This window comes from Molothrus ater, chromosome 4, assembly GCF_012460135.2.
Source record: "Molothrus ater isolate BHLD 08-10-18 breed brown headed cowbird chromosome 4, BPBGC_Mater_1.1, whole genome shotgun sequence".
Lineage (NCBI taxonomy): Eukaryota > Metazoa > Chordata > Aves > Passeriformes > Icteridae > Molothrus > Molothrus ater.
In genome coordinates, this window is record NC_050481.2 from 61,992,305 (window position 1) to 62,018,932 (window position 26,628).

Sequence of the window (26,628 nt, forward strand, 5' to 3'; positions counted from 1 at the left end):
AGTCCGGCCAGCTGAGTCCTGGGAGCCGCCGCGTCCTGCGGGGACCGAGCCGGCCGTGACTCCGCGGCCCTGTCTCTGGCCTGCTGCCCTCCGCCGTCCCGCTCGGCCCGCAGAAGCGCTGCCCGGGGCAGACGGCGCTGTGCTGCCCGAGTGTGCATAAAGCCCGCCTTCCCCCTTCCCTCGCCGCGATCGCACTTTCCCGCCTCCTGCCCCGGGGCCGGCCGGGCTCGCAACCCGCGCTCCGCCGCCGCTGTCCCCGCCGAGGATGCGGGTGTCGCTGCTGAGCCCGCTGCTCCTGCTGTCCCTCAGCGCCGGCCCGCACGCCGCGGAGCTCCAGCTCGGCCGCGCCAAGTGCCCGGCCCGCTGCGATGTCTCCACATGCCCCAGCCCCAGCTGCCCCAGCGGGTACGTCCCCGACCGCTGCGGCTGCTGCCTCATCTGCGCCGCGGGCGAGGGGGACTCCTGCGGCCGCAAGGAGGACCCGCCCTGCGGGGACAGCCTCGATTGCCGCTACCCCATGGGCAAGCGCTTCGCCAAGGGCGTCTGCCAGTGCAAGCTCAGCGCCCAGGTGTGCGGCAGCGACGGCCGGACCTACGACAACATCTGCCAGCTGAAGGCGGTGAGCCGCAAGGCGCTGCAGCACGGGCTGCCCGGCATCGCCCAGGTCCAGAAGGGAGCCTGTGAATCGGGTAGGAGCATGGTGGGACCTGCCGCGGGGTGGGAGGTGGGACACCTGGGTAAAGAAAGTCGCGATTTTCAGTGGCTTGGGAAGACTGGATGGATCTAGGTACTCTAAAAACCTCCAAGGATGTGGAAACTAATGACACCTGTGGTATGTGGAATGGATGCTCAGGTGCTCTCTGACCAGCAGAACTGCTGGATGCTCAGTGTGGGTTTGGGCAGGGCTCCCCCAAACCAGCAGCACGGCTGTGGATGATGCCTCGCAGTGCTCCCGGACAAGAGGCGGGCGAGCTTGCCTGATGGGAGCGAGGTGGGTGGAGGTGGCTCGGCTGCCAGGCCAGGGCCAGGGCAGCGGCAGCAGCTTTTCTGGAGGCAGGGGCAGCGGCAGCAGCTTTTCTGGAGGCAGGGGCAGCGGTACCAGCTTTTCTGGAGGCAGGGGCAGCGGTAGCAGCTTTTCTGGAGGCAGGGGCAGCGGTAGCAGCTTTTCTGGAGGCAGGGGCAGCGGTACCAGCTTTTCTGGAGGCAGGGGCAGCGGTACCAGCCTGCTCCCGTCCGGCCGGTGCCACCTGCGCTCGCCGCGCTGGCTGCGGTGCCGGCCGCGCTGTTTGGTGGCCGTGTTGGTGTTGGTGGCATCCCCCCTGCAGGGCATAGCCCGCACAAACAGAGCAGGACCCGGGAACACCTGAGCTCCGGGACCGTCCCTGGGGGATTTTGGGGTGTTAGTCAGATTGACATAACAGGCGAATCAGAAAATGCCTCTAAAAGCCCATCAGGGCAGAAAAGGCGCTGAGTATTAGATCAACCACCTAAAACGTGGTCTTTTGTCTGGTTTGTTTTCTTCACCAAAGGGTTTTGTAGTCTTATAGAGCCCTTGTAAGGAAAAAAAAAAGCTTGAGAAGTTCCTTTATAGTGTAAAATATTGATACTCAGGCAATCAAATGATCTTGTGGTTGCAGTAAAGTGTTGAGGCCTCTGCTCAGAGCCTGTGATATGCTATGATACACAACTTCAGGCTTGGTGATTTAACTTTGGAAAGTTTAGTAATCTTTTAAGCTAGTAATTTCCTTTTAATATTAAAATGTGTCTCTTCATGGAAGTGTTAATGCTGGCAGTATCTTTCCACATACTTACTGGTATATTATTTTAAGGCTTTGCTTCTGCTACATTTCCTATAGAGTTCCTGAAAAGAGAAAAGTGCTATGCTTAATGGTGTTTTAAAACATGCATTAATGTTTCCATTATGTCAGGTAAATTACTAAGCATCCTGTTTATTCATAGCAAACTGGCCAAAATGATTGGCAGGGTTCAGAAGGAATAGGGGTAGTGTTGTAGCCTTTCTGTGAATAGGGGGCCTCTCATATATATTTTGATCTTTGGAAAGGCTAAGCCAGTTCAGAGTGGGAGGATATTCAAATGATGTTCCTGGAGTTCCTTTCAGAGTATCTTGTCAGAGCCAAGAATTGTTTCAGATGCCAGCCTGAAGCTGCAGTGTTCTATCTCTCCAGTGTTTTGTAGTTATAAATTGTTCTTTGCCTGTACCTTTTCACATCAGCAAATGTTAACTTTAGTACTCCTAAAACTTGGTTGAAACTGGTCCATGTGAAATAATCAAAATGTTTAACCAAAATGATTGAACTAGCCTGCATCTGTGAGCTTGCTGTGTGCTTGGCATTGGGTATATGTGACATTTTCTTTAAGGAATCCTCCTGAATCTAATGCTAATAGGCTTAGGAATTTAGGGCTGTGAGGCAGAAGAGATTTTTTTTTTCCAAGCAACTATTTTAGTGTTTACTTTAATTTGGCTTTATTTTTTTTGTCTCAGAAAACATCAGCTTAGATGAAGCATCTGGTTTTCAGTTGAGATTTAATTTTTTTTTTTTTTTTTTTTGTTCAGTTCTACAGCTGCACAAACTGAAGCTCAAAGAAACCGAGTGCCTTGCCCAAGGTCAGGCTGAGTTGGTGGTTGAGCCAGGAATAGAACTCAATTATGGGTTTTTTGTTTGTTTTGGTTTTTTTTTTTAACAATAACTTGCAATGGCTGTAATGAGAGGCTTGGAAGAAAGTTGACAGTTTAAAATTGCTGTCAAATTTCTTTTTCTCCTGTTCTTGCCTGGCCTCAGATGACTCAGAATTTGAAGGGATAAGCTAGTTATGAAGTAAATGCAGTTTTACTTAACCATCCATATATTAAAACAGTCTCAGATAACAGAAGCTTCACATAGTATGACTAAGGCCCTATTTAAAACATGCACGGACCCAGAGTGGCTCCTGAAATGTCTGTTCCTCTCCTTTTTGAGTTGCTTGTGTTGATGCTGAGTTGGATTCTGGCTGTGATAAACCCAGACAGGCTGAGAAACTTGGCTGTGGTTTCCTGGTGACAGCAGTCGGGTGAATAGGGATGCATGAAACCTGGGTAGTAAAGGATGAAGGAAGGAATGAGGTGGCCAGGGTTACTGAGTGATAATTGAAAAGTTAACAGAATTTAAAATGTTTTTGTCCTTGTTGAAGTCTTGCATTGGGCTGAAAAGCACCATGCCAAATTGCAGTTTCTACACACAGTGGAATAAATGGGGTGTGCACTGCCTGGAGGTCCAGGGGCTCCATTCCTGATGCTCTGCCATGTATCAGTGCCCAGGGGCTTCTCAGAGATACTAATGGGAGCAGTCTGCAGAAATCCTGTGCAAAGTTAAACTCCCTTCTACAAATACTGGGGTTTTTTTTTAACTTTTTTCAACAGCATATATGTTTATATATGGGAATATATTGTGAAGCTATTTTTTTTCTGCCTTCTGTCGCCTACTGTGATAACAACAAGCTGTTACAAGCTAGCATGTAAGTAATGGGAAAAATACTTTTGGAGGACAACTTCTGTAATCAAAGATCTATTCCTACAGAGCCTTGTTTCTCAGGGCAGCAAGTGTAAGTTTTAACAATGCCATGTATCAGTCAACTAAGATTTCAGACATCTCACTCAAAGGATTCACTTGGTCACCTGCCATCTACAGTCAACCTGCTTGTTTCTTGAATGAAGGACTGGTTTTGATCTCAGTATATCTTAGTACAGTTAAATTCCCTGCAAGGTTGTTTTGCAAATAGCTTCTATGAAGACAGATTTCTATTTTCTTACCTAAGACATGGAAGCAAATTTATTTTTTTTTAAATACTGGTGCTCTTTTGTCAATGGAACTAGGAAAATTAAAAGCTAAATTAGAAAACCTTTGAGGCTGGACTTGACACTCACCATTTACTGTCCTCTGGACTGTTAACCTGAAGTCACTCTCAGAAAGGGGTCGTGGTGTTGACTCACCCAAGTCAGTCAGATCTTTGCAAGATAGGAGCCTAAAAGTTCATATTCCTAAGAGAGTGTTTGAAACACAATTAATTCATAAGTCATTGCACACAGGTGTTTGGAATGTGCCTGTACATTGAAGATACAGAGGAACAACTGAGTGTATGATATGTGCATTTCTGAGAAGTTGGCCCAGTGAGGGATAGAAGTCTCTTGCTGGTGTTGTTGCCATCAAAGCCTTAAAGCTGCCTGCAGCTGTATTTAGGGACATGTACTGCAAGGTATTAACTGAGAACACAAACTTTGGTCACATTCCTGTGCTGCTTGTTTTCCTTATGCCTGAGTTGCTTTGAGTTCCTGCAGGTGAGGATGGATAGTGTACAGGATTTGGTATACAATTCAGAGTAGAGCACTTCAATGCTTTGTAAAGGATGGGTAACAGGAAAAGGCTGTTCTTGTTGTATCTCCTCATGAGGGTCACTTGGAAAGGAGGGATACCAAGCATACAAAGTCAGTGTGGTGTCTGTGCTAGAAAGCTTGTGCCACTCTGTCTCTGTCTGGCCCTTGTGATTGCTGCATTGCACAAGAAAGCCACTTTGGTGTTGGTTCACCAAATTGTTTTCATCTGTGCACGGTAGACATCCATTGTATAAACAAGTTGCCTGAACCATAATGTGGCATTAAACTCACCAAGGCTTTATGGTCAGTGCACAGCTATGCAACTTGATCTTAATGCTGAATTCATCAGAAAAGCTGCCCATGAACCTATGTTTCCAGCAGATGTTTCTGTTTTTTAAGCAGAGACATTATAATCTTTTATTTGTCTTTCATTTCTTTCCATGAAAGCGCAGTAGGGACAGTGTTTATCTCTGGTGATCAGATCTGCCAGGTTGCAGTCCTCCCTTAGACATAATAATTTTGCTGAATGCACAGATCTTTTCTGAAGCTGGTTTTAAAAGGGGGATGGGGAAACAACCTTAAAAGAATGAGTTTTCCAGGCTCACAAATTCTTAATGAATATAAAATTGTGGATTTTAATACAATGCATTGTCTTTAAAAAAGCAGTGAATGTGATTTGATTTATTTCTACAGGGACTAAGTTGGCAGATATTCAGAAATGTTCAGTCTTTTGCAAATGTAAATTGGTCTGGTTTTATTGTCTTCAGTGGGATTATAATGATTATTTCTGCTGAATTTTTTTCCAGTTCTCTTCATACTAGGTTAACTCAACAGATTTGTTGGCATTGTTCCTGGTTTACAGCAGTGTTAATGAGATTGGAGTTGGGTCTATTGTCTCTGCAAGAAAGTAAATAAATCGCTCTTAAATGGACCCATAGCCTGTAGATAACACCACTATCCAGGAAAAATCTTAAACTGATAATAAGACTACTCCTACCTGAAAGGCACTCAGCTTTAGCCATTTAAATTCAGTGTAGTTGGAGCCCATAAAATTGGAAGCATAAGGTCACATTTTAGAAAATACGCTGAAAATCTTTAGCTCCATGCACTTACATTGAAATCTGAGTTTTAAGTGTTCTGCAAGGGGAGCTGGAGACCTGAAGATCTAATCACTTAGTTGAAATGATAGACTCAAAGTTCAAGGCTGCTGAAAATCTGGTTGATTTGTGGCTATGGGGCAGATTGGGGAAATCTAGTTTTTTTGACTAAGAAATGCATAGACAGCTAAAGACTCATACAGCATAGATTTGGTTTTGTTTCAAATACAACCTGGTTGCAGCACCTTTGAAATCTTGGTTATGCAACACATGGCTAATTGGATTAAATTATGGGGTTTTGCCAGGATAAATTAGATTTTGTTAGTGTGAGATGATTTTGAACACTCAGTAATAACATGGAAAATAATGCAGGTTATTGAGAGACCTTTGAAAAACTATGTGGCAAATCTCAGAGGGTCAATGGGTCAAAATCCACAAAAGTTTTGTGGGCTCAGAGCTGTTACATGCTCAGGGCAGCAGAGAGCTGAGGGCTGTGTGGGGCTCTACAAGGCAGCAGAAATATGGAGGGGAGAGATACATATTTAACTTTCTCTCTTAATAAGGACAGTAGCAGCAGCTGGTGTCTACCAACTAGTGCACATTAAAGGATAGATTCTACCTCTAAATTTACAACACTTGTATTCAGGCTGACATTATACAGCATACTCAGTGTTGGATGTTGCTTCCTTCTTCAGTTTCCCAGGCTTCAGTTCTTCCCTTTGAAATATGTTGAGGATTTATGATGAAAACCATCAGTTTAATAATTATGCACTAAAATTCTGTAAATAATAACCAACACTTCAGTTCCCTTAAATAGTGCTGAGTGAATGCAAGTGTGCAGTTACACCTTCCAGGTCTGTAGTTTGAGTTCCTGGCACATCATGTAATGTGTTTAAAGGTTCTCATCACTGCCAGCTTGCAGAAAATTATTCCAGAAAGATCACCTTTTTAAGTCAGTTTTCACTAGTGTTTGATCCCCACCAGAGAAAAAAACAGCTCATCTCTGATCAGCCCAGATCTTCAGACATGCCTTTCATACAAAGCCTGAGTGTCTGTTATTCTTGATCCTCCTTTGTTTCAGATTTCCCTTTAATATTGGTGCAGATTTCAATTTTATTTCAGGTTTGAGCATTCTTGTCTTCTAACCCCAGCAGGGAGGTTCTGGGCTTCTGCTCGGACACAGAAATGTTTTCACTATTGTATGAGAAGAAGGTAAACATTGTTTCAGTTTTAGTCTCCTCTCTGTATTGCTGCATTTTATTTCCCTCACCTTTTTTTCATGTTGTATTCACTACCTCTTACAGAGACTTTCTCTTTGCCTCCCCCAAATCCTACCTGGAAAGCCACCCATAATGTTTGCCTGGTGCTAGTCAGGACTGAGGTTTTCGAACAAGGCTCTTCCTGTGCTTGTGGCCATGTACAGTGCTGTATCCATTTGGTTAGGGCAGAACAGTTGAGCACTTAGAAGATGCAAATGGATTTAGTTGCCCTGACTCACCCAGAGCTATGCTGATTTACACCAACTGAAAGGCTGCATTCATCCCCAGTTTTTCCCCAGTTCTGTGCAGTTCATCAGCTGCCTTTCACTGATGCTTGGTCATGTCCATTAGGATAAATGTGGTGGCAATGTTATATCCTGTCAGTGAGCACTTGCTGTGTAAGCAAGTGTTCAAAGTCATGTCAGTAGACTTCAAAGGATATAATGCATAATCAGGCAAGCTGCTTGGGAACTGAAGGTAAAATAACTCTTTAGTGGCCTTGTAAGCAAAATAAATAAGAGTGTATTGTGCTTACATTTAACTGTCCTCTGTGATTCTTGTTTGCTGTGTCTCTTTTAAACTAAGCACTAAAACAAGAATGTTCAATTGGCTGGAGAGATTCTTCAGTGTGTGTGAGAATGTACATAGAAATAATAGACTGAACCTAGTCCTGCCAAGCTGTTCCTTTTGTTTATTCAGTATCACATAAATCTAACTTGCTAAATATAAGCAGGGTTTCTTTTCATTCAGAACTAAATCCCATGTCCAGTAGCAGGATAAAGAACTTGCAGACTTCTGTGAAGAAATTCCTAGTCTTCTTGGTCTAGTTTTTTCAACTCATTTGCTCACTTTGGTAGATCCCATAGTTAATTTTAAAGCTTCAGGCTGTGAACAGAAAGATTGCTATTTGAGTGTGGGGATACATCCCCTATCATATGCTTTACCTGTGTGATGATGGCTCTGTGTATGAAAGACTGCGGAGAATATAACATTTAGCACAAGCAGTGCTATTCCTCTGGGATGTTGTGGTGCTAGAAGCCAGGATGCTGTGGGCTTTTCCCCCACCTCTTTAAGATCTTAACTTCACACAATTTTATTGACTCTTAACGAATGCTGTGTATAGTGCTGTTTAATGTAGTACCATACTGGCTTTTGTCAGGCATTTTAGTAGTCTATTGCTAGGCCCAGCTGCATATGACAGCTTAAATGTGAATTTGCAGAAAGTTTTAGGTGCAAAGGTTGTAATTTAAGTCAGGTTTCTAATGTGTCTACTTAAAAAAAAATAGAACTTAATTTGGGAGTCACAATTCCAACTTTTGCAGCCGTGGTACTCAGCACTTGTCAGACCACATCTGGAATACTGCATCCAGTTTTGGATCTCTCAGTACAAGAAAGGCATTGACAAACTAGAGTTCAGAAGGTCATGAGGATGTTTGGGGGGAGCTGGACATATCTCCTGGGAGGAGAAACTGCGGGTACTGGGCTTGTTCAGTTTTGGGAAGAGAAAGCTTCAAGGGGACCTGAGAGCAGCCTCCCTGTGTGCCGGATTCATACAGAGGTGCATAATGGGAGGATGAGAAACAAGGGGCATGAGTTGGAACATGAGCTCAACAAGTTCAGATGTGATGTAAGAAAAACCTAAACATCATGGGGGAGAGTGAAGCAGTGGGACAAGTTTCCCAGGCAGTTTCTGGAATGTCCATCCTTGGAGTTTTGCAAGTCCCAACTCTATTTCCCTTTGTAGCTGATGAAGCTTTGAGCAGGAGGTAGAACTAATGACCTCCTAAAGTCCTTTCCTTATGACCCTCTGTGTCTTGGATAATACCAAGTAGTTGTCCTCAGAAAAATGCTCAAGGCAGAGCTTATAGACTTCCAAAGAAAAGAATGTAGAGCTAAGTGATGCTGATGTTTCATTTTCTCAGGATCATGCAGAATGCTAGGTAAATTTTGAACAATCTTAATGACTTTGATTCCTTTTCCAGTACTGTTTGGAAACTGTTCTAGTTGGAGAAACAGACCAAATCAAAGCAGGTTCATCTTGCCTACTTGATAAAAAATGTATCGTCTTATTAACATATCCAATTCTTTCTGCTAGTATAGGTCACCTACAGTCCAGCAGCCCAAGATACAAATTCAACTTCATAGCTGATGTGGTGGAAAAGATTGCACCTGCAGTTGTGCACATTGAACTTTTCCTCAGGTAAACTTTCAATTCTTTGTTTTAGTTACATTGTTTAACAAATATCTACAGTGTACTAACTTTCCTTTTGAATTGAAGTTCACAAAACATTCTAAAACATTACAGCAGACCCATTTCTCCAGAGAACCACCTGTTTGTGTGTATTGTTCCTGTTCAGTAGATCTATTCTAATGGGTTTACAGTACTATACAATATATATAACTGTCTACCCTAAAATAAGTATATCTCATTTTTGGAGTTCTCTTCCACCTTCACTAAAATGTTTTGCTTGTTGGACTGTATTTGTATCTCAGTTTAAATACATATATATATATATATATATATGTATATATATATGTGTGCACACATATATATACGTATAAATATGTGTGTGTGTGCACATATATATTCAGACACTAAGCTGGAAAAAAATGGCTTGTTGTTACTTTTTCAACTTTGAATGAGAGGTGATTTTATTTTGGCAGGAAGAGCATTAAAGGGTAGAATGTCTAGGAGATGTAGTCTATCTAAACACAGAAATGATTTCTGATAGGAAAGAAATGAACTAAAGTTTTTGACCAGAACATCACCAATATTCAGGATGCTGAAGCTGGACCTGCTGTGGCAAGATCAGCCCTGAGTGTCAAAGCCACCTCAGAGGTTTAAATGAGTCCTCAGAACAACCTGCTGTCAGAACAAATTACTGCAAATATTGCATGTGCTCCATTATGTGAATACCTTTCCTCCTGGAGTCCTCTCAATTTCCACAGATAAAAGAATTTTTTTGAGAATTTTTGTAGGCTTTTTTAATATCCAAAATCAAGATAATCAAGTATATCAAGGGACATAGTTTTATGCACATGGTGATTGGTCCTTTGAGAGGATGTTACAGCTGAAGATGCTTTAGATCTTTTCATATGTCGTTAAGATTGTTTGTTCTTTTCCTAGCAGCTTGCTGGGTGCTAATATTGATACTACTTTTTCATGGGATTTGCTGCAATTATTTACTGCTAAATAGTCCAGAACTTTCAAATAATATCCTGACCAGGACCATGTATTGGAAGAAAGACTTTGTGGGCCTTTTCTTGTCTTCTGCTGTGCAGACACTTTATGTTCCCCTAACATAAGGTCATTACAGCAGTTGTTCACAGAGAAAATCTGTAACGCCTTGAACAGTTTGCAAAATCTTTTACCTGTCTGTTTTGCAGCACATGTTGTTTCCCACCAAGTTTTACCCATTGGTAGTGTTTTCCATTTTTTCTTTCACATTCCTAGTCATTTTGGTTTCCAAACATGCTTTTTCCAGTCTGCACTTGGGCTTCATGATCTCCTTAGACCTTGCTCTTTCTTTATGCTTCTGTCCAGCTGCAAGGTTCCTTCTTCCCCTTCTCCCATTAGATGATCAGTTAATTTCTTAGCTTTATTATTTCCCTCTTTCAGTATGTAATCAATAACCAGTGGGATCAGATAGGCTGCTTCTCCTTCCTTTTTTGTCACCTACACTCTGTGCAAGGAAGATTATGAAGACAAAATTGCAAAACAAAGGAAAAAGATCCTGCTGATTGTCTGTAAACCTCAGTTCCTGTCTCCCTGACTGACTAAAGCCAGTCACAATTTTTAGGAAGGGATCCTTTCTTTGTAATTTTTAAAAAAGTTTGATTCTCAGGGTGAAAGGTGGTAAGTGATGTCTAATATAATCTTTTCTTAAGTTTGTTTTGCTTATGACACAAAATTGCTTGCTTTTTGTGCAGGCACCCTCTCTTTGGTCGAAATGTCCCCCTTTCCAGTGGATCTGGGTTTATTATGTCTGATTCTGGTTTAATTGTGACCAATGCCCATGTGGTGTCAAGCACAAATGCAATATCAGGGAGACAACAACTGAAGGTACAGCTCCAGAATGGAGATACCTATGAAGCAACAATCAAAGACATTGACAAGAAATCTGACATTGCAACAATAAAGATTCACCCTAAGGTGAGTGACATAAACAGGAGAATGCCTTCATTTGGGCAATTTCAGTTTCACTTAGTACAAAGTGATTGACTAGAATATATGTTTAAGGATTCCTTAGATCTGTGGAAAGCAATGTACTGAAATACAGACCTGGAAATTTTTCCTATTTTGGAATTAAATTACTTTGTCTTCTGTGCTAGGAACTGTAAAAAGCTAAGAAAAAAAAGTCACTCATTTAATATGTGGCAAAATCGTGCTATATTTACCTAAATACCCAGGCTAATCTTTCTAAGCTTTGTGGCAGTATGCATGGACTGCAAGGTGGGCATAATGCAGAGAGAGTGGTAGTCAACAATTGGTTTTCTAGGAGGAGGCAACAATCTGCTGGAAAACAGGGAAATTTTGATGCCCTTCTTTTCTTGGTGAAATTGCAAGGAACTACAGATAGCTGTTTGTTTTTGAAGATGGTTTAAAACAGCATAAGTTTTGGGTGTAGGATAGTGAGTGGCTCTTTCATTAATGTAATAGAAAGTGTTCCTAACTTTTTGCTGGTTTTTGATCTTTGCAATCAGATTATTTTCAAGTATGAACTAATGCTTATTTCTTTCTCTCTCTGTTTGATTAAGAAAAAACTACCAGTATTGTTACTGGGACACTCAGCTGATCTGAGGCCAGGAGAATTTGTGGTGGCAATTGGGAGCCCCTTTGCCTTACAGAACACTGTGACCACAGGTATTGTCAGCACGGCTCAGCGAGACGGCAAAGAGCTGGGCCTGCGGGACTCAGACATGGATTACATCCAGACAGATGCCATCATTAATGTAAGCTCCACTTCACAGGCTGTCCCCACTGTGCAGCATGGAAGGGCCTGCTCTGAGACATGAATCCAGCAGCTTTGTTTAACATCAGTGAAACTCTTCTTTTTTGAAACTCTATGCAGTGTCTGTAAGGTGTGTTCAGGCAGCGTTGTGAAGGGAATGATAAATAAAAGTTCTCCCACTGAGGTTGTCTGTGAGGATGCTGCATAGGTCAGATGCTTTGAATTCTGTAAATCTCATGCAGCAACATGGTTGTATCAACCAGCAGTAAATTAAAACATTTCTCTCTCTGCCTGCTGAGTTGCTCTGGTCAAGGAAGCTGTAAAGCCAAAATTTTTCATCTCCATCCTTTAGAAGCAGATGGAGTAGTCAAATTGAGAGTATGTGCTTCAGTGTAGTGACAGGACACCCAGGTAAGAACATAAGGAGAGGGCTGGGGATATTTGTTGCTGTGCTTATTTTCCCTTTGCACATCACATAATCAAAACAAGAGTCAAGGTGGAAAATATAAAAGTTTGAGGTAAGGTTTGGAGCTAAGCATTGCATGTATATAGAAATACATTAAATAATGTTCCTTCAGAGCATCTTGGAGTGATCCAAAGAGCTTAAGTGAAGTGCTTGGGTGTATGTTTAGTTTGTACTGCTTCTAAAATGAGCACTGCACACATATCTGAGGTAGAAAATGGCCTGAAATTTTATACTTTAAATCTGTTACACATTGAAAGGAAAATATTTCAGGATTTGTTTGTTGGACTTGAATGTCAAATTTGTCATAACAAGCAATAATAATGTTTTACACACAGAGTGCTTCACAAATTGTTATTGTCACAGACTTGTTGAAAGAAATTGTGTAGGGAGGAAAAAAGAGGAGAATTATTTTTTGTGCTAAGATACGACATAAAAGTGAGGTTTTTCAAAAAGCTTTTGTGCAACCCAGGAGCTGAACCTCTCTAGACATTTAATTGGAAACTTAGGCAAGATGGGTTACTTGGGAGCACACACTGAATTGGTGGGGGAGACAGAATTGGAACATGGGATTCTTGACTTCTTGCCTATACACATTTTTCAAGCTCAGACTCCTTCCTTGTGTATGTACTTAGACATTTGCTGCCTTCCAAAGCTAATGAGCAGGTTTAATAAGGATAGCAGAGTGTTTTAGATAATGCTGGACCAAAGAATGATAGCAGATGAGGTGAGGAAAATGACACTAAGTTTGAATTGCTTTGCCATCTGGGACTGCAAAACATGAAGATGGTCCCTGGCATAAGGATGCTTTGTGCTTAGCTAATGCACTCATTTTCTCCTGAGAATGGGAGGAGTTTGAGAGTTGGTCTGTTCAGAGCATTCCTGTGGCTCAGCCAAGACTTTCCTGCAGGAATGTGCATGCAGCTGCCTTTTGAGGAATGCTGGGACAGCAGTAACATAGGGCAGGAGAAAACAGGGCCATAAGGTTCTAAATGGAGCTGTATTGCATGTGCTGAAGGTCTTTCACATCCTTCAAGCAGAAGACAAGTGAATGAAAGACCATGTGCTGAGCAAGGCTGAAAAATCATTATTTTGGTTTCTTTGTGCCAGTCAGACATAAAAATCACATGTGCAGCCTCTGGTCACTGGAGAGATACAATATAAGGAATTTATCTAATTTTTTAATTTGAGCTTTGAAGCTGTTTGATAAATTTTAATGTCTGTTTTATTCTCCTATGAATCTATAAAGTTTGCCCAGTGCTATCTAAGTGTAAATAGTTTGTGTCTTGCTTCTCTGTCATACATCACTTAGCTTTTGTTTCTTTTGAGTAGTAAGTTGCTGCTCTTGGCTGTTTTGCAAACCTACTCTAAAACTCTGGCCTCACTCAAAAACAAATTGTTGAGCCAGCTTGAAGATGGACAAGCAACTTCCCCAACTCTCATTTCCTGTGGTCCTGTTGCTTATTTCCTTTAAGGGCCATTAGGTATTAGGTAATTTTGGGCTGTTCAGAGTTGCTCTATGCCTTCCCTAGAGAGGCATATGTGTCTGTGGTTACTAAATCAATCCTTATGTAGTAGCTACCTCATAGCAATATGCTGTGATTAAATATGTAAACCACTGTATTCTGCTCCAGTGGAGAATGAGAGACTGACAGTGTTACAAACCAAAGTGATGAGTGAAACAAAAATTGTAGAAGCACTTCACTGAAGTATAACTATAAATAACAATTAATTACTTCAAAACATTGTTCTGACAGGCTTTAGGAGAATCAAAATACTAGTTTTAGCTATTCAATGTCATAAACTCAGGGTCTGTCTATCTGGAGTGGCTCCTAACTTAATTTCTGTTTCTGAAAAAACCAAACAACTATAATCATGGGAGGGGTGTAGGGGTAGGATAAGAGCTACTTGTGATCTTCTGTGATTGATAGTGTCTGTCAGTGCTGCCTAAGAAATTACCTCTTCTCTTTCATTTACCTAAAAAACAGTACTGTTTGTAATGAGAATTGCATTTCCAACAGTGAAGTATTAATTTATTGTTCCCTTATGTCATTTTTATAGTATGGCAACTCTGGAGGACCTCTAGTTAATCTGGTAAGTCCATGTGACTTGGTTTGGTTGGTTGGTTTTGTTTCAAGAGCTAGTTTCAAGTGGGAGATTGTTCTTTTGGGAAGATTCATGGGTCATTCCAGCTTCCATTCATTTAGCTAATGGTAGGCAGATAGCCTGTAGCTAATGAAGAATATGCAAATTAGGTTTCAGTTCACACACCACAGGAGAACATTTCCCCATTGAGCACAGAAAAATTTACATAGCAGGTGAGGAATATTGGATCTGGAGGGAGCAGTTACACTTGTTAGTTCACGCTGTGAAATCTGGGATGCACAACAGACATGGAACCTGGCTACCCCACACAACTCTTTCAAAGTAGATTGCTTCCAATCAGCACTGGTTTTGCAGGGCAGTGACTTGTGGCTGTAGTGGTAGTAGTGACTTCCCTGCCCACTTGGCAGAGGGAATGTCTTGCTGAGTGTTGGGATGGACCTTGGATGAACACACTGTACTGTAATCTCTCTGGCCATCACAGTTAAATGCGAAATGGATCGTGAATCAAAGCCCAGATCCTCCCTTATAAGTAGTGTTTATTTCTTGAGTGATTACAACACTCTAGAATTTCTTACACCAGCTTTTAACATGAAATACTAGGCAGGGAGATGAATCCTGTACTTAGGAACAAATTTAATTGGGTGTTGTCTCTCAACAGGATGGTGAAGTGATTGGGATTAACACCTTGAAGGTCACAGCTGGAATTTCTTTTGCAATTCCTTCAGATCGTATCACTCAGTTTCTCACAGAGTCACATGACAAGCAAAGTAAAGGTAAGGTCTGCAAGAAACAGTGACATCTTTCAGTTATTATCCTGATCCAGGTGAAGTGCTAAAAGACATGGGTGTGGGATCCTATTACTGAAAGGAGCAGCATCCTTCTCCATTATAGAGCATCACAGACTGGGAAATAGAAAACAATTTCACAGAAGTAGGAGAGACTTCTTATTACTCACACCCCCAAAGAGCAGACAGTGTGTGTATAAATATGGGAAATAGGGCCTCTGAGAATAGTGAGGACACAGATGAATCATCACTGTCTCAACTGATCTTGAGAACAGATGATCACTTGTTTAAGGAGTTTTATTATCCTCTTTTCATTTATTGTCCAAGCAAAAAGTTTAAGATATACTGTAGAAAATAAGTTAAAAACCTTTTAAAGCATCTGTCCACAGGTGGGATGTAGTCCATAGAACCTGACCTATGTTTTAGCATGGTCATGTATGTCAGTGCTATATGATCACATATTGTGACAGACTCTCAGGCCCTGGTGGAAGAAGGGCTGTTACTAATTTGTGAAGAAATACGTGGGAAGATGGAAGAGAGGCAGAAAGAAAGGCCTCTGCACTGGACAGCATATAAATCTAAATATATTGGCAATGACAACTGCAGTACTTTAGACTTTTTTTACATGCCTGCACCATATCTGTCACCCTGCTCTAGATGTCATACTATAGGCTGCACAGCCAAATCTGATCTAGTAATGCTGCATCCAGGCCAAACCTTCCTTTCTCTTTCACTTGCCAATTTATCTGTCCACACCCTACTACTAATCTTTTATCACGAGTGTTGGCTGCTGCTGCTGCTTCTCTTGCATCTTTGTTATTAATCTTGTCTTCTCCTGAGTTCATCCAGTTCTGATGCCAGGGTTGTTTCCCTACTGTCTTCTCAGTACTGTTATTTTGGAAACTTCCTTAGTCAGTGGTTTTAAAGTGATGCATCTGCTTGTATGAGAGCATCACAAACTTGATGGGTCCCCTCATCTGTGCTCTGTTGGATTCCACAAACCATATTGTTTTCACTGTTGATTTGAGAGAAGGGGGACAAGTAGTTGAAAAAAGGTTGTTAATTATATGCTGAGAAATGCATTTCAAAGTAGCTGACATAATTTTGTTTCAGTCAACATGTCAAAAAAACTTATGTATTCACCCTGGTTACTAACTTACTGTTAGTTTCTAAAACAAACAGGTGTCTCATTAGTGATGTTACTCTTCAGAACCAAACTGCTTGTCCCAGTCCAGGGAGGAGCAGTGACTCAGCCTGCAGGCCTTGCCTAGAGGCATGAACTCAGGCTTTGTGCAGAACTCACCATCTCCTGGTAACTGGGGCTGGAAAGTCAGTGAAGGTCAGGGGTGTCACTGCTGAAATCAGTCACCTTGCTCCTTCAGGCACCTTTACCTCCACAGAATGATAAGCCAAGCTAAGGGCCCAGAGACAGCTTTGCCCCTGGAAGAACCCTGTTCTTCCAGGGCAAAAACTGTGAAAGATTCAAGTTTATACTGGGATTGTAACATACAGATTTTTATTTTTAATCATATCACATAATTCCCTAATCAAAAGGATTTACACTTTCTCTTAGTGTCAGTGGGACTGTCACTGCTCCAAAAATCCTGGGGCACAGGAAATTTTATTAATTATTTTTCAAATTTTTTTTGCTTTTGCTTCTCTGAAGTGCATCTTAAAATTTTGCTATAGCAGAACAGTCATTTACTGCCCTTAATGCATAGAGAAAGTTTCTAGGAGATATTTTCACCACATATTTGGGACTTAGTTTTCATTTCTTAGGCCCTTAGTAATAGTTCTCTGGTTTATTGTATAGTTGCTATTTTTTGGCATAATGAATTATGTAAGCAGAATTTTAGGGATGTTTCTATCACGTTTTCTTCCAGTTATATTTCAGTAGTTTCAGTGGGATCCTCCCTTATGGTACAATGAGGTCATAGAAAGACATTTATGGGTATTACCATTTTGCTCTTAATATCATATTGCCTGAAGATGATAACATTCCCTTAGGATACCACTCTTTCCAGATTCATTCTGACATAGTAGATACTCAATTGTTTAATAAGCTGGACATTAGTCTTTCAAATCTCAGTTGATCAGATAACTGTTTTATATAGAAGGCATATATTTTTTTAAATCTCATCTATTATATATAGCTTCAAATATCTGATCTGTTGAAGAACAGGAGTGGAGAGTGGGGGAAAAGTAGAGGATGTAATTTGAATGAGGAATTTGCACTGGTTATATTTTCTGTACATTCTATATTACCTAATGCATTGTTAATATATTATAGCAACTAATGTATTTTTGTCACAGCCTTCACAGAGATATTTGTCTGTTGAATGGTCTGAAAGTCTTTGCTAATTTTGGGGTTACCAGTAATAAGGTTAATGTCCTTTTATAGTTAGGAAGTCTTAAATTGCTACATAAAGTTAAGTGTCTCCATCTGTATCTCTTTTAATCAGCTGTGTATTCTGTGTTTATGTCTGGAAGTTAACTACATACTTAAGCATCGATTGATTGATTTTATTTTTAAATTTTTTTTAGGAATTTCTCCATTTTGGTCTTTATCTACTCCTAGTTTAGACTTGAGCAGAACAGTAAAACTAGGAAGTCTTTTAGATGCTTTATGGTAGAAGTCAGTAAGTCAGCAATTTGAAAAAAATAATAAAGAGAAAATCCATCCTAAAAGGTCATCTTAGCCTCTAAAAGTGTCAGCAGAAAAGTGAATAATCCTTGTTTCAGATGGGCAAGGGGAAATGGGGGAATTCTGCATTGGCCACACCAAACAACTCATTTACATGAATCCTCATTTTACATCCCCAGGGCCTTGCATTAGTTGTGTTGAATCCATATTCTTACCTTTGTATTTGAATGATTATTACCCATAATAATTACCACAAATCATGCGGGTTGCTTAGGAGCCTTACTGAGTACAGATTCAGACCAATGATTAAATTCAGCTATGTAGTTTATATGAAAGGGACTCTACACAGTCCAGTATTACAGGCTTGAGCTGTTTTCATGTTTTCTATTTCGCATTAGAATCTTTCTTAAATGCTTTCAGGGCTGTTCATGTAGTCTGCAAGATGAGCTAGGTGCAAAAGGATTTAGCAGAAAAGTAGCTTTGCCTGGCACTTGAATAAGAAGTGCAGGATCTGTTTCTTCACTTGGAAGTCTGGTGATATCCTGGCCCCACTGAAATCAGCTGCATTGGGTATAATTTTGCACCACAGTTACTCAAGCCCATACAAGTTTGAGTACATGCCCCCTTAATTTGGATTTATCAGTTCTTTTTGCTACAGTTTATAAGTCATAAACATTTCTGCCTTTGGTTAGTGTTTATCTGTCTGGCTTTTATCTCTATTATTGCAAGCATCAATAAATAAAGTTTAACAGTAAGGCAAGTGCTTTCCTTACTGTGAAACAAATTTCTGGGAATACTGAACTTCTTCTAGATACTTGGGGTCAGCTGCTTGTGACTTTCTATTATTACTAAGCAGATTTAAGTTTAGTCTTGTGGTTGAGGTTGGTTTGCTTGGCTTTGTACCCCTGGAATCAGTGTTTAATCTGGTTGCTTGGCTTTGTACCCCTGGAATCAGTGTTTAATCTGGCCTGGTGTTTACAAAAATGAGATTTGAGTCTTTCTCTTCTGTGCTGTGCTCCAGCTTTAGGCCACAACGGTTTCACATTTGCTAAACCTGATTCTTCTAACATATGTTAACTACTGGAGGGACTGCACCCTTGTGATGTGCTCCTTAGAGTTATGACATCACTTTATTCCAGTTCTCCTAATTATTTTTTCTTTTCTTTCATGATTGTACAAATTGCCAGAATGACAGGTTTTGAGACTTTCTATTCACAGAGCAGATGTAATATGACAGTGGTAGTTCCAGGTGCCACACACTGCTCTGCCAATGTGACTTAGCCCCAACATCACCATGCCTACACTCTGGGAATGATAAAACACTACTACTGGTTGTCTGTGCCTGTTCAGTCTCTGCTGATACTTCAAATAAGATGGACAGTTAAATTCCCATTAATCATTGTTGAAAACTGTGGTTTTTGTTGAAGGTGTTTAACTTGGGTTAAATTCAGTGGAATGGACTTTTATGAAACAAAAGGACTGAATTTTTAACTTGTATTCTGACACACAAGATGTCTGGAGAGGGGAAAGAGAGGAGTGTATACTCTGCTGCTAAAGTAACCTGTGGCTCATAGTTTTTAGTTTTACTTTATGAAATAGCCTGCTACTCCTGTAGTATGAATTGCTGTTTGCAGTATGACAAACCTACTTCAGAGAGAGAGCTGAAGGCCTTTTTGAATTTCAGTGCTTGAACAGAAGTGAAGTAATACTTTGACCAGCCCAAAGTTGAAGGTAGAATTAGAATTTTGGTTAGGAGTAAGTCTGTAGTTGCAAGACTTATATTTTCCCTAAAGCTTATGTTTACATATATCTTTAGCCACTGGAGAAATAATTCCTTTTATCACTAGTGTCATTTCTCCTGCGGTTTTTCATTCTTGCAGTTCTGCTTCTTCCAAGTCAATTTCTTTTGTCTCTTCTTTCATTTTCATTTTTCCTCATGTAAACATTCTTAACTCAGGCTCCAGAGTATCTTCATGTTTCTGCAAATTTCTGCCTCACAGGCAATGACCAGCATCAAATTGTTTAATGCAAAGGGAGAACTCTCATCACAGATGCTGTCACTGCTCTTATGAAGGGAATTTCATTATTTAACTATCAACATTGCATGGACAAGGGGATTGTTTTTAGGGGGGAGAATTATCATGTCTGAATATTTTTAAAAAGTGAAAAATTACATTTCTGCCATGGGGACTGGAGGAGCACTGTGAGCTAGTTCATGGTCATACCCAAAGCTCTTCAGACTTCAAATTTGAGCAATTGAACTTCTTGACACTCTTACAATAGCTGATTCTGATCTTGCTAGTTTTCTTTTAAAATAGAGGAGAGCCAAGCATTTCAGGGCAAAGTAGGGATGACAGTTTCAGTCAACATTTTCAGTGACTCCAGTGGGAATATTTGGCATGTGTAATATTCAGAACTAAGTTCTTTACTTGGGAGTATTTTTCTTGGAAAGAATAAGAGTTAGAGAAGAGTGTGTAGATCTCCTTTTTCCTCATTTGAGAACCTGGAGAAACTCAAAGATCCTGTGAAGTTGTTGTGCTGGCACAAGTAAGGGGAAATATTGTTTCATGGCGGATGTAACTGAGTACTGCAGCACTCACTGCAGGAAGTCATCAAACTGCATTTTTTTCATAAGCCAGCTGTGCAATATCTTGGCTTAGTAAAAGCCAACTTCAGAAATATGGTGTTCTTCCTACAGGAGTGATTTCTCACCATTTGAAATTCCACAGAGTCCTGGCAAATCATAGAATTATAGAATAGTTTCTATCGGAAGGGACCTTTAAAGTTCATCTAGTCCAACCCCTCTGCAGTGATCAGGGACACCTTTCATTGCATCCAACCTGACCTTGAGTGTTGGCAGCTGAGGCATCTACCACTTCTCTGGGCAGCATTTTCCAATGTGCTACAACCCTCATAATAAAAAATTCTTCCTGATGCCTACTGGCAATCTACCCCCTTTTAGTTTGAAGCCATTACCTTTTGTCCTGTCTTATAAGCCCTCTTTAAATACTGAAAGACCTCATTAAGGTGTCCCTGGAACCTTCTCTTCTCTAGGATGAGCAACCCCAACTCTCAGCCCATCTTCATAGCAGAGGTGCTCCACCCTCTGAGTATTTTTGTGATCATTTTGGCAAAGGTCTACATGTTTTGGGATTTTTTTAAACTTGCTTTTTATTCTTTGGGGTAGAAATAACAAGCCATTTGCATTATAATCAGTGTGAATCTTTTGATTGCCCCTTCTCTGAAAAGTGGAAATTTAGATGTTTAGATTCCATTTCTACATTTTAATGAGAACATCATGTGATGAAATTGTATTGATCAGTTTCAGATTAAATGGTAGCTGGTTATGAAATTTTCTATTTACTGAATCCATGTGATACTAAATCATAGTAGTTTCCTGGAGGAAAAACTCTTAGAGAGTGTAAATGAGCTTTCTCTCTTACCCCCTAGTTGCAGGGAGAGGAATTGTAATTCTGTACACCGAAGCTAATAAAAAACCCCTACTTTAGTACAGATGTGTGTGATTTTGTTTAGTTTTGTGAAAATCTGATACATTCCATTTTAATTTTCAGGTATTTTGGGTCATCAGAGAAGTTATTTTTGTCAGTGTTTACCTAAATTTCTTAAATATCCTCTGTGTTCCTTTCAGATGGGAAGAAACGTTTCATTGGCATCAGAATGCTGACAATAACACCTGCGTAAGTATCCTAGCGAGGTCGTGGTATGTTCATGCACACAAGATGTGGTCAGCAGTGCTTCAGAAATTCATTCATCTTTCTCTACAAATCTTCAGAGATCCAAAAGTGGACATTGGCTTCTAGGAAATGTGCAGGCATTTAAATGATATAGGGTGAAATCTATGTTCTGAGACCTGGAAATTGTCTAAATACTGATTTTAGTTCTTGACAAGGACATCTGGCGTTACACCAAGTTTTAGGTGGCATTTTAAAAAAATGGTGCTTTCAGGTGACTCTGAGTGCCAATGACAGATCAGCTGATGGAGGGTTTGGTGGTGTTTTATCAGTGCCATTGGAGGCTATATGGTGTGAGGTTTGGTGCCTAGCCATTAACTAGAAAGAGCTGCTAAAGTGCCTGACTAAAGCTTTGTGCCTCTGTGTTAACAAAGCCAGAAATGGACACCCTCCTCTGGCTTTTTACTGCCTTTTCCCTCTTACATTGCTTTGTTTCTTGCTGTTACCCAGATATATTCTTGGATAATAAATGAGTGCTCTTGTGCTGGTGTTCTTCCCCAGCAGTAGGCATGTTTCCAATGTGGCAGTAGACTGCAAAATTAAACAAGACAATTTCCAGCTGGGGTTGTAGTAAAGCCATCTTTTTTTCTTGAGTTACTCTCCTGCAGTCCTCCCTGAAGGGTCAGATCCTCAGCTGGAATGAGTCAGTGTAATGGCATTAACATCACTGATGGAGAGACACTCAGGATGTTTCTCTGCATAATTGTGAACATGATGTGAGATTTTACTGCTTTTGGAACATCTAAGGAAGCCATGTAAGATGTCTACAGGCCTATTTTCAGAAAAAGACCACTTCCCTTGTTGTGTTTGCTTTAGTTATTCAATTGTTAGCTTCCTCAGTACTAAATCAAATAAAGAGAAGCTATGTAGCCATTTTGGCTTGTTTTCCTTCTGTGGGACCCCAGTTTTTCATGGCAGACAGCCCAGTGATCCATCCTTGGTTTAAAATCTTTCCAGAAATGGGTTTTAACCCACATTGTACACATTGACCTGAAATGATGTCACCATCTCTGAAATGAGGGGATGTTTGTAGAGGCTCTATTTTGCAGGGGGTTCCTGTCTTCTTTCTTTAAAAAGTGATGTACAAATTGCCGATGACAGCTTGAGGAAACTGAAGTTTCCAGCTCTGATCTGTCTTCTCTCTGGAGTTATCAAAAACTCTATTGTTCCAGATAAATGCAAATTAAGAATCACTCGCAAAATAAAAGAAACTAAAAAAGTTAGCAAATTTCTGCCCTGTCACCAGCACTAAGTGTTTGGGCAGAAAAACCTTTTGTCCCTGGGAGTGCTTCTGTTCTTGTGCCCATGAACAAGGCCCTCTGTGCTACTGCTGCAAAGAGCCAAGTCAGATTCTTGCAGGAGATTTGCAAGACCATTAAGTTTAGCATGTTTTGCACAGATAAGAAGTTTTACCTCTCTTAAAATCTATATAATTTGTTTTAATCTAAGTCCAAATCCCCTATATTTTCATCACAAAACAACAGGCAAAACAATTAATTGTTAAGTCTTTTACTTTTTGTCACAAAAAGTCTTAATAAATAAAAAATATTTATATGCTTTTGTAGTGCAATCAAATTCTGTATAACTTTGTTCTTCTTTCAGCTTGGTGGAGGAACTGAAGCACAGTAATGCTGATTTTCCTGATGTCAGAAGTGGAATTTACGTACACGAAGTTGTTCCAAACTCACCTTCTCATAGGTAGGTAGAGCACAGTATTTTCTTCACCACAAATAAACCTCCAAAGGGATACTGGAAGGTAATATTTCTTTTTATATTCAAGTATTTCCTCTTCCAGGCTTGATCTGTATTTAAACAATTAAAAATTGTGCCTTTAGGTTTAAAATATTTGTGCTAAGATTCTGCTTGCCTCTACAAAAACTAAGCATTTCAGAACTATTTAAATAATGGAATTGTTTAGGTTGGAAATGACCCTTAAGATCATCAAGTCAAACCACGAACCCAGAACTGCCAAGGCCACCGGTGAACTGTCTCTAAGTGCCACTTCTTCCCATCTTTTAAATTCCTCCAGGGATGGTGACACCACCACTTTGCTGGGTGACCTCTTGCAGTGTTTGAAAACCCTTTCTGTGAAGGAATTTTTCCTATTTTCCAATTTAAACTTCCCTTTGAACAACTTAAGGCCATTTCTTCTTGTCCTGTCACTTGGGAAAAGAGACTGCCACCCACCTCACTACAACCTTTGTTGACATTATGAAACACTAACAGTGTGCAAATAAAAAGAACATCCCAAATTCAATGAACTAGTTTGAGGAGTTTTGTGGAGTATGTTGAATATTAATAAACAGAATCTTGGATTAAGTTTAAGCAGGAAAAGCAGGAAACAGAATAATGTTCACATAAGGCACTGTCAGAGCTGTTATCTGAGACAGTGCTTTAATCTTAAAGGAAGAGGCTGTTTGACAGAACAGTTGCAAAATAAATAAAATGTTTCTAAAAATGATTTTAGCAAGATCAAAACCAAAAGTAATAAAAGCAGCTATTCAGGATTATATTTGAGCAGCAGGAGAGAAATAATTTCCCAGTGCTTTTGCTGGTCTAGTTGTCTTGAAATTTTGAGGTTTTAATTTTCGATTCTTGAAATACATATTGGTGGCAGAAAAGCACGGTCTTGCAAATGGACTGAGTAAAGTCAATCGGTAAAAGATAAAAGCCTTTTTTCTCTTTCTCATTTGCTGTGGTTTTGTAGAAGACATGAGAAAATTGTTTTTGTTGTTTAAGAAAAAATCCTCAGTGAAATAACCTGAGCCTTATTTTGCATTTAGCAAGTGCCACCGGTTATTATTTCACAGTCAGGAGGCTGGAATTTCCCTTCAGTGGAGACTAAAACAAATCAGAATTTATTACATTCGCAAAAGAGATGGTGAATAGCCTTTGTACTCTTCCTCTGCATCGAATGCATCCTTAGTGCCTTGTTCTTGCCTTTGCAGAGGAGGGATCCAGGATGGAGATATTATTGTGAAAGTCAATGGGCGTCCTTTGGTGACTTCCAGTGACCTGCAGGAGGCTGTGATGAATGAATCACCTCTACTACTTGAAGTCCGAAGAGGAAATGATGACTTGCTATTTAACATTGAGCCTGAAGTTGTCATGTAAATAGAATTGAGGGAGCTCTCACCATAAGTAAACTCACTTATTCTGGAACACTAGATACCTCCTTTACAGCTACAGTAATTATACTTCCTGTTGACTAATGACAAGGTGGACTAACTTAATTGCCTGAGCCATTTCTGTACATAGTAGCTAGAATGACTTCAAAGATGCCATTTATAGAAGATTTAAATTTCAAAGAAACTTAAGTACTGTGTTCTGGGGAGGAGGAGAAACTGATTTTGGGTAGCTTGTAGAAATGAGTCCCAGTTCCTGTAGCTGCAGATGCAGAGCAGATTCAACTCTGCCTATGGAAAGATCCAAATACTACTGGAAGTGAGGAAGTATATAAAGAGGGAATTATTCTTAAACTACAATCATGGCTGCAGCAGAACCCAAGTTATTGCAATGCAAAATTGAGCTTTTTTTTCCCTTTTATGTAACTTTTCAATGTGAACCTATTATTGGCAAAGCTTGTTCTTAGTGCTTCTGTGCTCCATGTCAATGCAGGTAGATGAAATCTGTAAATATTGAAAGGAACAAAAATGGTGTCAGGCTATAGAGTGTTACACCTAGGTCATGCGATTTTTGGAATATAGTAAATGATTCTTATAGAATTAATGCCTTATATATAAATCAAAACGATGTGCTGAACAAAGTTAAGTTTGAAAGAGTGCACAATTTTTTAAGAATTTGATACAAACCTGTTTTGCATTTTTACCGGTGAGCTTTGCTGTAAAATTGTTACACTACTTTTGGCTTTGACTGTGTATGTTTCTACTGTAAGGAGATTAAAGTTTACACAAATAATCTGTGGATGTAAACCTCTTTTTAAACAAATGTCTTCTCTGCTTCTACTGTCTCTGGAATAAGATCTCCCAAGAGAAAATCTTTTTACAGAAAATTGGGCCCTGATGTTATGAAAACCCTTTGCATCCCTATGATAAAATTATTCTGCCCTTATTTAGACTATGTTTAGAAATGCTTTGCACTCAAGTAATTTATTTACGCTGTGTTCTTCCATATTTATGAATTGTGCTTTGATGTCAGTTAGCAAGTATCAAATGGGGTCCGGCTGTCCTCAGTTCCCTCTGTATGTGATGAGAAACAGAAGGGAAGCACACCAGTAACCCTGTTTTACTGCTAGAGCATGTGAGACTTCTGTGTAATAAACCCAAGAGAGAAATTGCTAAGAGCTAAATCCAGATCTCCTAGGTACCCCAAACCAAACAAGTATCTTCTCCCTTAGTGAATATTTCTTCATTTCCCAAAGAGGCAGAGGGACATTTCTATCTGGAGCATTTTCCACATCAAGCTGTGATTTCCAGACCTGTTTCTCATGTCTTTGTTACACTGATGCAAAAAGGAATTAATCTTTGGAGCAGTTCCCTTGAGATTGCTATCATGCCTAGACTTTCTGGTTATACCAACTCACTCATGTGTGACAAGCCTTGCATCTTCAGGTATGTACAGTGCCACACATGGAAAAGCACAATCTGTTCCCTCCTTGCTGGCTGACTGGGACTGCAGCTCTGAAGTTCAGAGGTGGATGGGGTACCTTCCTCTTAAATATGAACAGTGTTACTTTCCATCACAGAAATGCGATGTGCCTGTACTGATGGCTTCACCCCCCTGCTGTTTTCACACCACAAACAAAAGATGGTCAGTTGTAGCTGTTGAATATTCCAATTCCTTTATGTTAAGATTCAACCTTAGCATCCAGACTTGCAAAAAGCCTACTTGTGTTCTGAACTTAGGGTAGCTGTGGCATGCAGAAGGATGCTCTCATGGCCAAAGTTAAGCCTATCCATCCACATGCACCATGTTAGCACCAACCTTTTACAGTTTGTGAGGGGTGTCTGTTTGTAACCGTTGATTAATACAAAAGAAATTGAAGTATTTCTGAATTTGTTGCTATTTTTTCAGGTTTTGGCCAAGGAATTGTTTGCTAAAGAAGACCCTAGAGAGTGATTAGCTTCTTTTACTGTAAAATAAGCTTTTTGTCTTCCAGTTAACAAATTGCTGATTTTGAAATAGATTGCATAAAAACTCCTAATACAGCAAGATTGGATAGAGACTGGAAGTGACACAAC

General features: G+C 40.2%; 1 protein-coding gene across 1 annotated transcript; it reads left to right on the top strand.

Annotated features, from left to right (window-relative positions):
• On the top strand, positions 1 to 25,345 carry HTRA3 (HtrA serine peptidase 3). Its single transcript, XM_036382971.2, has 9 exons — positions 1 to 689; positions 8,826 to 8,925; positions 10,656 to 10,878; positions 11,484 to 11,678; positions 14,202 to 14,234; positions 14,905 to 15,019; positions 21,325 to 21,373; positions 23,030 to 23,125; positions 24,376 to 25,345. Exons 1-9 carry the CDS (start codon positions 266 to 268, stop codon positions 24,539 to 24,541), a joined length of 1,401 nt encoding a protein of 466 aa, XP_036238864.1. The 5' UTR covers positions 1 to 265; the 3' UTR covers positions 24,542 to 25,345.
• Positions 25,346 to 26,628: the final 1,283 nt, after the last annotated feature.

Coding starts and splice junctions, on each gene's coding strand:
- HTRA3 (XM_036382971.2), top strand. CDS start 266: ATGCGGGTGTCGCTGCTGAGCCCGCTGCTCCTGCTGTCCCTCAGCGCC. Junction 21,374..23,029: donor ATGCTGACAATAACACCTGC/GTAAGTATCCTA, acceptor TTCTTCTTTCAG/CTTGGTGGAGGAACTGAAGC. Junction 23,126..24,375: donor CCAAACTCACCTTCTCATAG/GTAGGTAGAGCA, acceptor TTGCCTTTGCAG/AGGAGGGATCCAGGATGGAG.